The 14680-nt window shown below is 37.0% G+C and overlaps 1 protein-coding gene across 1 annotated transcript in view; it reads right to left on the reverse strand.

The window, feature by feature from the left end:
* The window catches only part of DGKQ (diacylglycerol kinase theta), a 115071-nt gene that overhangs the window by 13046 nt on the left and 87345 nt on the right, over window positions 1-14680 (reverse strand). Inside the window, exons 16-20 of the mRNA XM_072155398.1 lie at window positions 13003-13154; window positions 3474-3622; window positions 1828-2009; window positions 1242-1342; window positions 825-971 (exon numbers count right to left, since the gene is read on the reverse strand). Coding sequence (XP_072011499.1) covers window positions 825-971; window positions 1242-1342; window positions 1828-2009; window positions 3474-3622; window positions 13003-13154 — 731 coding nt within the window. The remainder of the gene's footprint in view (window positions 1-824; window positions 972-1241; window positions 1343-1827; window positions 2010-3473; window positions 3623-13002; window positions 13155-14680) is intronic.

Raw genomic sequence — 14680 nt, forward strand, 5'->3', positions numbered from 1 at the left:
ACTACCAAACAAAGCACTGACAGATTTACGAAACAGTACTCTATATCAAATGATGTTGTTAGGAACATAATAGATAGATACTTTTCTGTCTTGGGCTTTTTCATTGTGGGGTTTTCCTAATACTCTTGAATTATAATGATGTAAGGCTAACCACTCTCTAGTAAGAATTGCATGATCTGGATGAGCGGTCCTTTGGTACAAATCGAGCCTTAAACCGTCTGCTGCAGGGCAAAGGGGTGGGGGGACTGGAATGTTATAATGTTTTATTGCTTTGGACTTTTGTGTCATAGACTAAAAAAAAAAAAAGTAAAAAACCACAATGAAGAAGTTTTGATCAAAAAAAAAAAAAAAAAGTTCTGCTCTGCTTTCTTGTATGTAAGTGAAGCCTTCTGTCTTTTACCTCATCAGCCAGAATTTCCTGACCATAAAATGGCTGCAGATGGAGGGTCATGTGATCTCTATCTGTCCATGAATAATCTCGCTGCCAGGACCTTGATCTTAGATAGCCAATTATAGTAAATTAGAAAACTGCTTATTTTGCTTAGTGCAGAGTTAGACATTTAAACTTTACAGTTGTTCTTCAAGTATGAGTATGTATGAAGAGGCATGGAGCTGACTAGTGTAACTTGATGCTACCTGTATATTATACATAAGTTTAATGGTAGTCAAAATGGAGGATGTATAGCTAGCTATAAATGCAACATATATTGAACTTTTTATAAACAAGAATCCAAGTATTATTTTATGTACTGAGAAAAAGAAACAGTAGATACAGCTGAATATCAATAATGATAGGTTTTCATTCTGGTAAGCATTTTATATACCTGGGAATATTTAGAAAGATAAGCCCTTCAATGTTTGGAAGCTCCACTTCTTGCTGGTCGACCTGAAGCTTTAGGTCTTTATGCAGATTTCGATTGTGACTCAGTTTCTGCAAACCAGCCTTAACATATACGCCTTTGTTGTGGAACCTTTAAGAGAAATACCACACTTCAGTTACAGATTAGGTGTAAATAGATGGATTTATCTGACACATAATCAATTTCCCATAGTAATGACGGATCTGTAGGAAGCAAAGATGCATCTTGTTTATAGTGAAGGCAGCACAGCGAATATTAACCTAAATAGCTGTAATTTCCCAGAAACCCTCTGCTATCCAAGGTGTTGGACCTCTACTGATCATATACTGACCTTTCCCGAGGATAACATTATCATTGTCCATGTCAATGTTAAAGAATTACCTGCTATTAAACTTCCCAGGCTCAATCTCACGGGCATGATGAAAATCTAAGCTTAATTCTGCATCAATTCCTATTCCACAATAGTTATTCATTTGTACAATCTGTGAATAAAAAAAAAAATAACCTCACTGCAAAATGTTATCCACAAAATGTTCTCATTAGATAAACAACAGTTTTGGAGAGACCCTTTATATTTTACGGAAATACATGTTAGCAGCTTAGATGACCGCCTGCAGATTGAATGTATTATTATCACTGCCATCAACTATTAATTCTGTCTCTGATGGCTCAATCTCTAGTCTTTCTTTGCATTATTCACAGCAAAGAATGTTAAAAAAGCAATTTAAAAAAAAAAGGACCCAGTACATACAGTTCTATAGAAGACATTAAAAAAGATTTTCAGTATTTTAAAGAAATATAATATTTTGCTGGGGGTGCGGGTGTTGGCGGAAGGGTCTCTATAAAAGCAATAAACCACTTATAGCCACCCCCAGTCATATATACCATCGAACCCCTTAAATGCGCTGTAACAGCACTAGAACAAAAGCCAGCACACAAAATACAATAGTAAAACCAATAATCACACCTTTGGTGGTTCAGGTTCAGATATACCATTTTCCATTGAATCAACAACCTCCTGAGCATCTAGAAGTATGGTCCAACGGTCCATTAGGACGTTTTCGGCTTCATCCACTGATATAAGAACTGAATATGGATCCTCCCCACTATATCCAGCCCCCCATCGAAGTACTCTCCCTAGATCATTTCCTGGAATAAAAAGGGAATGGCATCTTTAAAATGTGCTCACAAAACCAGATATGTATGAAGTCTCCTATAAAGAAGCTAGCTGTTGAAAGCACTGAATAGAGTTTATACACAAATAGAGAGACACATTTATCAAAAATAAGTATAAAAGACCTTACACCTTTCATTTATCTAGAGTTTATTACAGATTATACAAACTTTTGCCACAATTTTGGAACAATTTAGGACATGTCCCTTTTATAAAGGCCATGACTCTTCTGTTGTAATAGTTGGGAAAGTGCTAACAGATTTAGAAATAAAACCAAATACATTTTATTGATACATTTTTCCCATAGTGTTTTGCCTTGCTTTGCATTTTACATATTTATACAAAACTAGAATCATTGCATGTTAGAAGCCATGGGAAGCCTCATATACCTGTAAATAACAATTTCTGCTTATACAGGTTCTTCAAAATACTGATTCCTATGGCAGAAAAATAAAAAGTTTCCAAAAAAAAAAAAATTTCAATGACAAAGTGATTTAAGTCTTACAGTTAATGACCCCCCAAAATTTGTAATCTTACAAAATTGTTAATAAAAGCTGATAAATGTGAAAAAAAAAACATTAAAAAAATGAATGCTTGGTCCTAAAGGTTTAATGGATCAGACATTACATGGTAGCAAACAGTAGATGGCACCAGACACAGTTTTATTCGTTTTAGAGGATAACTAAAGGTATAAAGCAAGAAAAGAAATCCCTGATAAAAAATAAGCTACTGCTTTCTATTGAATGTGCAATCAACTCACCAATAACAGAAGGAGCAGTTCAATCACCGAACCACATGCAGGGAAAGTCAACATGAATCTTACTTGACACGCCCTTTTTCGTTTTTGCGTTTCCATCTTTCACTACCCACCTTCAAAAATCTATAACTTTTTTTTATTTTTCCATGTAAAGAGCTGTATGTGGGCTAATTGTGTGTAACAAATTGCACTTCATAGTGACAGTATTTAATATTACATGCAGTGTACTCGAAAGCAGGGGAAAAAAAATTCAAATGCAGTGAAAAAATGCATTTGCGCCATTTACTTGTGGGCTTGGATTTTACCGATTTCAGGGAGTGTCCGAAATGACGTGTCTACTTTATTCTTTGGGTATGTGCAATCACGGAGATACCACAGGTTGTCTGATTGATTCTTAGCATATACAGACATACTACAGGATTTTAAACTTCATCTATTACATTGTAATAAATGGGTTAAAACCAGTTTAAAGAGACCATGGATAATAAACATTAGATTATCATAGCCACGGTGCCTGGATCTTAGTGTCCCTGGTTTATCATGCTACATTTTGATGGTAGATTTCCTTTTATGCCAGATATAGTATTGCAGAGTTATGTTATAAATTGATGATATTATAGTACAACTTTCCTCAGTGACAATGGTCAGTTTGTACAATAAAAAATGTTTTATGTCCTCTTACCTGTTCCAAGAGGAAGAACAGCTATAGAAGGTTCACTACAAACTAACTTATGTCGAATCTCCTCAAGGGCACCAAGAACCCAACCAACTGTACCGTCGCCTCCACATACAAGCACTCGGAAATAGGGAACTTGAGAGAATGCATGAAATCTGAAAAAGTGCAAAATTAGTATGTGTACCTACATAATACATATACAGTATAGCAGTTTTTTCAGCACATTATATTTGCACAGATGTGGAGGCTGAGCATAGTAGGAAAAAGAACTATTTCCAGCTGGACATCAGACGTCAGTTTTTAGGATAAAAAGTAGCAAAATTTTATTTGAAATCCATTAAAAAGGAGTACAATGGTACATGACACAGCATAAGGAATAAAAAATAGCATCAAAGCTTACGCGTTTCGGTGATTAAACCTTATTCATAGCTTCTGCACAACTTTCTGCAGTCTGGCTATTTAACCCTGCCCTTTCAATCCCATGGATCTCTGGGTAAGGTTTTCTTAACCCTTTCCATGATTTTTTGTATAAAGCGTAAAGCGTAAAGTGTAAACATAAAATGTAAACATAAAGTGTAAACATACATAGAAGAAACTTTACATGTTTAAAAACAAGGAAAAACAGATGGTAATTATCACCTTAGTACCTGCAAGAAAAAGTGTAACTTTTCATTGTTTTTCTATCAAAGAAGCAAAAAAGAAAGGTTGTATTACGTGGGGAGCATTATAGGATATTAGAAACAATATTTTATATTTATTATATATTTTATAAGTTAGCAATTTTTAACAAAAATGAATCAAATCTTGTTTCTTATTTAATCCACTTGCATCTACAAGCGGAACCCAGTCGGAGTCTGAGAAAAAACTAAGAAAAAGAAAAAACAAAAAACCAAAAAACGTAGAAGGGGAGGCAGGAAGCACCGATCCCGCCTCCAAAAAATACATTCTCAGGAACCAGAAGTGAAACAAGATCTCATTTACAATTTATCGAGCTACATTTTAACTCCTCAACAAAGTGCCTTACTGTCTAAAGGTTTAGGTTTTTCACCCAGCAATAATTTCAATATATTTCATACTATCCTAGATGTAAATAAATTTATTAGAAATTTAACTCTGCGAAAACACTTTTTTGAATGTCCAGAGGGTGATAAGACCTATTCTAAGGACTGTGGTAATACCGGGATGCTAAGCCTAAACAAAGATATGAACACTTTTGAAGACCAATATGACCTCTCGACATTGCGCCAACTTCAGTCTGAAGAATATGATATAGTGGACTTGAACCAATCTTTCCGAACTTCCAATTCTTTGTTCTACCCCATTAACTCAAGATCCACCACAATGGACATTTTTCAAGAACAGGTGGAACGAGATTTGATTGAACTAAAAGAAGCTACCACTCAGCACCAGAAATATAATATTTCAAACCAGGAACGGAAAGCCATAAAAGAAATTAAAATGAACTCTGATCTTCTAGTCCGCTCTGCAGACAAGGGGGGTGCGATAGTTCTCCTTAATGCCGGACTGTATAAAAAATTAAATTTAGAGATGTTGAGCGATGAAAAAACGTACCTAAAATTACAATCAAATCCTACTATTGAATTTCAAATGTTGTTAAGGAAACTGTTGGATGAGGGATTAAATATGGGTGCAATATCCCAGAAAATATCAGATTACCTGTATGTCAAATTTCCCGTTACCCCAGTCTTTCACTCGTTGCCGAAGATACATAAGGAGGTCTTCCCCCCTCCCTTCCGCCCCATTGTGGCGGGTATCGGATCTCTGAGTGAAAGATTGGGGGAGTGGGTTGACCACCACCTTCAGCCACTGGTTGCTTCCCTTCCTGGCCTATTGAAAGATACTAAACATACTATTTCTTTACTTGATGGTATACCATGGAGACGGAGCTCCATGTGGCTGTCGTGTGACGTGGTAGCATTATACCCATCTTTAGACCATGAAATTGCATTACAATGCCTGACTTATTGGTTGGATAAATATAGTATGTATTCACTTGCAGTAAAGGAGTTTATAGTAGAAGCAGTTAATTTTCTCTTGAAAAGAAATTATTTTTCATTTGATGACAGCTATTTTTTACAGAGATGCGGTGCATCGATGGGGGGCAGATGTTCTCCATCATTAGCAAATTTGTACATGGCCAGATGGGAAGAACTTTATCTGTTTTCTGGGGCAAATCCTTTTCTCTCCCATATCAGGTGGTACGGCCGTTATATTGACGACCAGCTCCTGATATGGGAGGGAACTGTATTGGATGCAGAAAATTTTGTCACATATCTTAATTCTAACTACATGAATTTAAAATTCACATTTAATTTACAGGCTAAAACTATCAACTTCTTGGATATCAGCTTAACTGGTACCAATACTGTAGTTCAAATTTCCCCATATGTCAAACCAACGGCATCTAATACCACCTTACTAGCTAGTTCATGCCACCCCAATCATGTTATAAAGAATATCCCTACAGGAGAACTTATCCGCACTAAAAGGAATTGTTCCACATCCTCCCTGTATAAAACAGAGGAGAAAAAGGTTTGGGACAAATTAAAGAAGAGAAAATATCCGGAGTGGATGTTAAAAAGGGCTTCTCATATAGTCCATAATATCGCCCGTTCAGATTTGACTAACATGAATAAAAATAAAAAATCCAAACACAAAAAACAACAACCAATAGTGTTTACTACAACCTACAGTGTTCAGTACAAAGAAATTGAAAAAATTATATATAAAAATCTACCCATCCTGCATACTGATCACATACTGTCTAAAATTATGCACAACAATATAAAATGTGTAGCTAAAAAGGCTCCGAATCTCAGTAATTTACTGTCACCAAGCCTATATCAATCAAGTCCAGGCCATACCACATGGCTCAGTACTAAAGGCTTCTTCAAATGTGGAGCAGACCGTTGTAAGTGCTGCAGGTATGCGATCCAAAGCAAATTTTTCTCCTCGTACTCTAACGATGCACAACAAGAAATAAAACCATTCATAAACTGTAATACATCATTTGTAATTTATCAGATACAATGCGTTTCATGTGGATTAGACTATATAGGCTGTACTACGAACAATCTTAAAACCCGCATTCGTCGACATTTCTCTGATGTCAGTTCAGAAAGTGCGGTTAACATTTCCGCAGTATCTAGACATGTGAGGGAACATCATGCCGGAGACTGCAGTGTCCTCAGATGCAGGGGTATCGAAAAAAGTAATGAAACCTAAACGAGGGGGAGATCTTAGGAGGATCCTTTTAAATCGGGAAAAGTACTGGATTTTCTCTCTAAAAACTAGGGTCCCTTTTGGATTAAATAAGAAACAAGATTTGATTCATTTTTGTTAAAAATTGCTAACTTATAAAATATATAATAAATATAAAATATTGTTTCTAATATCCTATAATGCTCCCCACGTAATACAACCTTTCTTTTTTGCTTCTTTGATAGAAAAACAATGAAAAGTTACACTTTTTCTTGCAGGTACTAAGGTGATAATTACCATCTGTTTTTCCTTGTTTTTAAACATGTAAAGTTTCTTCTATGTATGTTTACACTTTATGTTTACATTTTATGTTTACACTTTACGCTTTACGCTTTATACAAAAAATCATGGAAAGGGTTAAGAAAACCTTACCCAGAGATCCATGGGATTGAAAGGGCAGGGTTAAATAGCCAGACTGCAGAAAGTTGTGCAGAAGCTATGAATAAGGTTTAATCACCGAAACGCGTAAGCTTTGATGCTATTTTTTATTCCTTATGCTGTGTCATGTACCATTGTACTCCTTTTTAATGGATTTCAAATAAAATTTTGCTACTTTTTATCCTAAAAACTGACGTCTGATGTCCAGCTGGAAATAGTTCTTTTTCCTGTCTAATGCTGCCTGCACCTGTGACCGAGGTTTGTCCGTGCTGGAGTGTCCAGAGTCAAGACCAAGAGGATTGTTCGAACGGAGAGGGTGAGCTGATTTCACAAAAGTATCTTTGTGATAGTTTTTTCGCTGAGCATAGTACTACCATGCTGAACATTCACTTTTAATAGTTTGGGATGCCAGGCGAACAATTCTAGGTTAAAGATTTGTAATCACATGTATAACCTTAAAGCGTTAAAAAAAAAAAAATTTCGGCAAATTTTCATTCATTAATTTGCAGAAGTTCTTCTTCTCAACTTTTTTTTAATCACCCAAAATAATGAGATGTTGCAATTTTTGGTTACCAATAAACTGCAAGACTAGTGCATTGTAATGTATTGTGCCTAATGCATCTTCTAGTTACAAGAACACTAAGGTACCTACAAGGTACGAGAATACTAAGGTGGCAGGTCTAGGGATCTTCAGTAGGTCGAACAGCTGCCCTTGTAAAGTCCTGCACAACTGCATTGCAGAGGATAGGGTAATTTGGGGGAATTGTGGGATAGAGTAAGGCTCAGATGCTGTGGTCCCTGTTTACAATAACATCTAAAGGGGTTCAAAGGGTCTCAGTGGTCTGACGTGCAGAAACCAGTTAGGGGACAAGTGTGTTATTAAATGGTAAAATCCTTTCAAAAACAGTTTTGAAGGATATTTCACCAAGTACAAAAAACTGAACATAACTCAATTGTTGCTGTGTCTCTGATCAATCCGGTGTTCATATTTGTGAAAATACCTCCATCTGTTCAAAAGATATGGTAGTGGAAGTTTATAAGTGAATGAGCTTATTCCAACAAAGGGGGCAGTGGCAGTGATCTTCTCTGGAGCTGTGTCCATAAATAAAAGAATCTCGGCACATAAAAATGAGCACCGTAACTTTTGAAAAGATAAAACTAAATTTAAATTGATCAAGGGTACTGCAATCAATGACGTATGTTCTCCAAGCATATTATACTTAATAGTGGGTCCTCTTCAAGGTCAAAGGGGTATTCCCAATTCAGCACATAAATATTATATATTATAATTTCTACGTTTACTTTCAGTGGACAGAAATCTGACCATGGTCACACACGTGCACGACTCGTTATAGCACACAGCTCTGATTACTCTCACGGATACTAACGAGCGGTGCACCTGTGTGACCATGGTCAGATTTCTGTCCACTGGAAGTAAACGTAAAAGCTCTCTATATGACAGGAAGTAGAGATCTAGAAAACCGTGAAGAATTGATACAGAAAGTATATTGAAAATGTATAATTTTTCATCATGCAAATAATAACACTAATTTGCGGAAATGAGAATACCCTTTTAACCGTTAGACTTGAATAAAAGGGAATCCGTCATCTACTTTTATCTGAGCTGCCTAGGCTAGGGTATGAAATGTTCTTTTCTAGAATTCTCTCTTATTTGAGATATAACCCATACAGCTATAAAAAAATCTCCTCCAAAGTCATGTGAAAATGAGCAGAAAGCTGTCATCTTTTGTATGAGAAGAGCCAGTCTGAAAGGCCGTAGAGGGTGCATCACTTCAGAAACCTATAACTTGGATTCTATAGCAGGTAGAACCTCAATTCTGGTATAAAAATTCTATTCTTTAACCGGTTCGCGACCGCCCAGCGGCGGTCGTGTTTCGATGCATGGAGAGGGCTCGCAAGCCGAGCCCTCTCCATAGCCGGTAAGTCTCTGCTGCATATTGCTGCGATCGCGGTAAGTCTCTGCTGCGATCGCGGGTGTTTTCTTGCTGATCGCCGCCGGCAGCTTTGCTTTGCTTCAAACAGATGGCGGCGCATGGGCGCCACCATCTTTCCGAGGATCGCTGCTCCCCGTGACGTCATCGGGGATCGGCGATCCGTCGCCATGGTAGCTTCGGGTCTCACGAAGACCCGAAGCTACTTCGGGTTAACCCATTCATTACAATGTGCTATCAGCACATTGTAATGTATGAGGAGTAAAATCCCCACATACTGCCATACTGCAGTATGGCAGTATATGGTAGGATCGATCAGACAACCTAGGGTTAAAGTACCCTAGGGCAGTGATGGCGAACCTTTTAGCCGCCGAGTGCCCAAACTACAACCCAAAACCCCCTTTATTTATTGCGAGGTGCCAAGCAAAAATTAAAGCAGTAATTGCACCCTGTTCTTCAATAACGTTTGATCATATTGGCCTTCTGAGTACAAGATGGAAAATTTGCATCATTTTAGCTTCTTTCCAGTGTCCCTCTGTACACAGAGAATTGTGGGACCAGCAGAAGGTCTTCCAAAGATAATTTGTCCCTGTCTACACATTCTCCCTCTTCCTACATTCCCAAGTAGCGAAGTAAGTATCACTTAAATATATGACTGAAATCAGCATCTTTTAAGTTGCTTGGAACTGCAGGAAGATTCTTTGAGTTCTGTCTGGTGTGCTGGGGTGATGGCCCGGGTGCCCACAGAAAGGGTTCTGAGTGCCGCCTGTGGCACCCGTGCCATAGGTTCGCCACCACTGCCCTAGGGAGTCTGAAAAATAGTAAAAATAAAAAAAAAATAAAAAGTTAAAAAAAAAAAAATTATAATAAAAAAAACTAAAAATTCAAATCACCCCCCTTTCCCTAGAACTGATATAAATAAACAGTAAAAATCATAAACACATTAGGTATCGCCGCGTCCGAAAATGCCTGATCTATCAAAATATAATAACGGTTTTTCACTGCGTTTAACCCCGTAACGGAAAATCCCGTCCAAAGTCAAAACTGGCACTTTTTTGCCATTTAAAAAAAAATAAAAAATTCTATAAAAAGTGATCAAAAGGTCGTACAGTCCTAAAAATAATATCATTGAAAACATCATCAAAAGTCGCAAAAGATGACACCACCCTCAACTCCATACAACGAAGTATGGAAAAGTTATAAGCACAAGAAGACAGCAAAATAAAAAAAAATTTTTTGTTCATGAGGTTTTAATTTTTGTAAATGTATGAAAACATTATAAAACCTATACAAATTTGGTATCCCTGTAATCGTACTGACCCAAAGAATAAATTAGATGCGTCATTTGTGGCGTGAAGTGAAAGCTGTAATATCCAAGCCCACAAGAATACGACACAAATGCGTTTTTTCACCATTTTCACTGCATTTGGAATTTTTTTCCCGCTTCCCAGTACATGGCATGGAATATTCAATGCGATCACTATGAAGTGCAATTTGTTACGCAAAAAACGAGCCGTCACATAGCTTTTTACGTGTAAAAATAAAAAAGTTATAGATTTTTGAAGGTGGGGAGTGAAAAATGGAAATGAAAAAATGGGAAAGGGCCAGGTCCTTAACCGGTTAATCTTTCGATATTAGAGAACTATTGAGCTACAGAACCAGAGGTACGGATAGGTAAAGACATAGTTAGGATTTCGAGCTGACGATAAAGATCCTTTCTTTACCTGCCTGTATCTCCATTTCTGTAGATCAAAGGAGCACATGTGTTTATAAGGAGAATATGATTTTCTTTAATCTGATACCATGGTTCTAGGTACTACAGAACCCAAGATATAGGCATCTAAAGTAAGACTCACTCTCCAACCTCATAGTCAGGCTCATCTTTGTCTGAGGGGGGAGAGATGCCATAATTTCAGATACCCTCACAGCATTTAAAGGGGTTTTCCCACAAAAAAAATTCAAAAATCTCAATCCCCTAGTGATGCTCACCTAAAAAAATAAATAATTTTACCACCTTACTTTACAATTTTACTCAGTTTTATTGCCGTATTAGCTCCTATCACTCAGTGATGGTCAGTGTAAGATGCCAGAGTGTGGGCGGGGACTCTCTAAGCAGACACATTATGATCCCTCTAGTTCTATGTGCTGATAATGTGGTTAGATTATCAGGGTACAGGTGTATATACACTTTCATCTGGCTTCTGACATTGTACTAATATCTGACACAGAGAGAAATGAGACGGATCAGAGATGCAGGAGATGCCTCGTACACAGAGGCATGACAGAGGCTGACAGACTTTTACAATGTCAGCACTGCTACATATCTGTTCTCACAGATATGTACCTGCCACCTGCCACCCAGTACACCAGTACTGATAGAGACAGGTTGGACTTATATCTGTGAAATGCTGTATTTCTGTTAATAACAGTGAATTAGAGAATGTGTTATTTTGTTATCCTGAGTTCATATAAAAAGCTTGTTTTCATGGAAATATCTCTTTAAGGGGATTCCCATTTGTTTTGTACCATTTGTTAAAAACTTCGTAAAAAGTGTTGGATTTGGTTACAGTACAGCCCTAGGGCACATGAAGGGCATCATAATTAAAAGTCTATGTAATGAATGTAGTGTGTACCAGATTCACCTCAAAGACACAGTTTGCAAATTTTAATAAAAATTATTTTAAAATATTAAAGCGTTTTTGAAACCACTCTTGTACATGACAATTTGAAGGCAGTGTTAGTGTATTATCAGTTTCAGATCATTTATAGTTTACATTATAATTATGGCATTTTCATTTTTAGGGATTGATTAAGAAGATATAAATGACTGTGTGTATGTTCGTTTGTTTAGCTGTTCTTCATGTACTTCATTCCATTTCAGACAAGTGGAAATTTGAAGTCCTGCCCTAGACTAACAACTTGCCCGTTCCCCTAGTTACAAAAACACAAACATACATTCCTGTGTGTGTCTCATCTATGCTACTTGCATTATGTTCTTTCCATTATTAAATAGTGACACTTTGAACTGCTTTTTGTGAATACAGAAACTGCTAATTCTGGAGACTTTAAGGAAAGGATTTTCTAGCAAGAACTTGTTTTCAATCAAGTAGAATAAATGTAAACAACCTCATAGCAAAGCCCCTTAACATCAACATATCCATTTTCTACAAACTGAAATAGAAAAAGCCTATAAATAAAACAGATACATATATTCTATTAGAAAATAACTGGCTTTGGTTTATATAAATTTTAAGAAAACCTGTCAGGGCAATTTAGAACTTAAAGAGGACCTGTCACCCTAAAAAAACGGCATTATGAGCTGCTTACATAAGTAAGCAGCTCCTAGTGCTAAAACAGACGCAGCAGTGTTACAATGTTAGCGTTATCGGAAACCTCTGATAATGCCAACAAACACCGCTGCGCTGTACACTGGAAAATCCGGACCGCTCTGAAAGCATAGGCCAGCGGTGACTGCCGCGCGTCATGCGGCAGTCACCACCCCTAAACCCGCCCCCTCATGAATACGCCGGACCGCTTTGAGAGCGGTCCGGTGTTTCTAGTGTACAGCGCAGCTTTGTTTGTTAGTGTTATTGGAGGTTTACAATAACGCTAGCAGTGTAACACTGCTGGGACTGTTTTAGCACTTGGAGCTGCTTACTTTAGTTACTTTTAGTTTACTTTTTTTAGGGTGGCAGGTCCTCTTTAACAAACTACAAGTCTTTTGGGCCAGTGGTTTAGTGACCTCTTAGCCCTCAAATAAAAACAAACACAGATGGTCAATTTCAGACACTAAACAACTGGTCCATAAGGAACTGTGGGTGGTTTAATGTCCCAAATCACCCTAAAAGGTTCCCTTATACAAGAAAAAGAAACGTACATAATTTGAAAGCAATAAAAGCAACAGCAATTTATGGACAACTCACCCAGGCAGGGGACCTCCATTTGTTAGTTCAAAAACTTGATGTGGATTCAAGAGTTTGCGAAAGCTGTTGAGAAGGTCACGGCCCTTGAGCCCTCCACTTTTAGGATTGACAAATACCAGAAGAGGGCAGGAACTCTGAGGTAATTTTTGATGCTGGAAAAAATAAATGTGTTAAAACCTTAAATTTAAAAAAAGTACAAAATGTTTGACTAGAACAGGAGAACAAGGAGGTTCTGTGATGCCATACCACTAAAACAAAAACTGCTCAAAATAAATTAAAATTACCTGGCAATTAGTCCTGTGGCATAAGGCATTAATAAAACAAAAAAGTCAACAATTTAAACAGAATAAGAGTGTGTAGTTTACTACTATTTTACTAAATCTAAACAAAGGACTATTGTTGTAACTGAATGGCCAGACCATACACAGTTAGTTCACACCAGGTATGAAGAAGTTCCAAAAAGGCATAGACATCGAGGGTAACTGCATACGTAATTTATTCCACATGACAAATCCGCAGGATATTATAGTAGAATTGGTAACAATCCCACACACACACACATTCTGAAATTAATCTGTATAGGAAAGTGACATGTCACTTATTTCTGCAGATCACGGTTTGTAAATCAAATTTTTCTATATAATACTGTGGCAAAAACACAGCTTCACACAGATAAGAAATGAGCTGATTGCGTCTTGTTTCTGATGCTTGTGGAATAGCTGCAGGATTACTGCTGTAGTAAAGTCCGCAGCCTTTCTACAAAGTGTGCAGTTACCCTTATAGTGTTGTATACCTTTTATATTATTACCATACCGCCATTTTTTCTGGGTGGAAAGGCTATCCTCTAGAGTTATTGCCAAATAAAATAAATAAATAAAGCTATACAAAGAATGATTAAGTTGGAATAGAACAGCAGCTTGATGATATAAAGATTGGAATCTCAATTCAATACAAACTGACACAACAACTAAACAATACACACTGAATTAGGGATGTCACATTTAAAGGTGAAGGACTATACTGTGCACATATACTGTCCTGGATATAGCAGGTCAAATTATACAAAAAATATGTTTAAAGAGGGATTACCATGTAATGAATTCATATTTAATTTCATTCATCTGCCATATACATACTGTTATTAAAAAAAAATAATAAATTATCAGCGAGAAGATAATTTCCCATAAATGTAGCCATGTTGTCTCTTAGAAATGAGATAGTGGGTCCTTTGTATACGGGGGGAGGCTAGGTATACATGTATACAGAAGGAGGCTGTGTACTACGTGGGTAGGCTAAATTAGGGCACCAAATATATTGTAAGAGACTGTGGTATTTTTAGGGGCTCATTGTGGAGTTGTGCTGCATAGAACTGAAGAGGTTAATCTATTAATTCAGCAGAGAGAAACCATGGCCGGGAGAAATTGTAAAGAAGTCCTCTTCCTGATTCGGTTTTAGTGATGTAAAGGAGAATTACATAGGAGCTCCTACAAAAGACTCCAGATCTTTTATCTTTAGGTTCTTTTCTTCTTTCCTTTGTAGTAATTTGGACCCTCAAATTTCAAACATTGTAGCTAATATTAATTTAAGAATATTATTCAGAGAATTATTTAACGGAACTGGAGAAAAGAAATAAAACAGAAAAGGATTCCAACAATATTTCAACGTTTAAGGCAGATGC

This window comes from Engystomops pustulosus, chromosome 1 (genome assembly GCF_040894005.1).
Source record: "Engystomops pustulosus chromosome 1, aEngPut4.maternal, whole genome shotgun sequence".
NCBI lineage: Eukaryota > Metazoa > Chordata > Amphibia > Anura > Leptodactylidae > Engystomops > Engystomops pustulosus.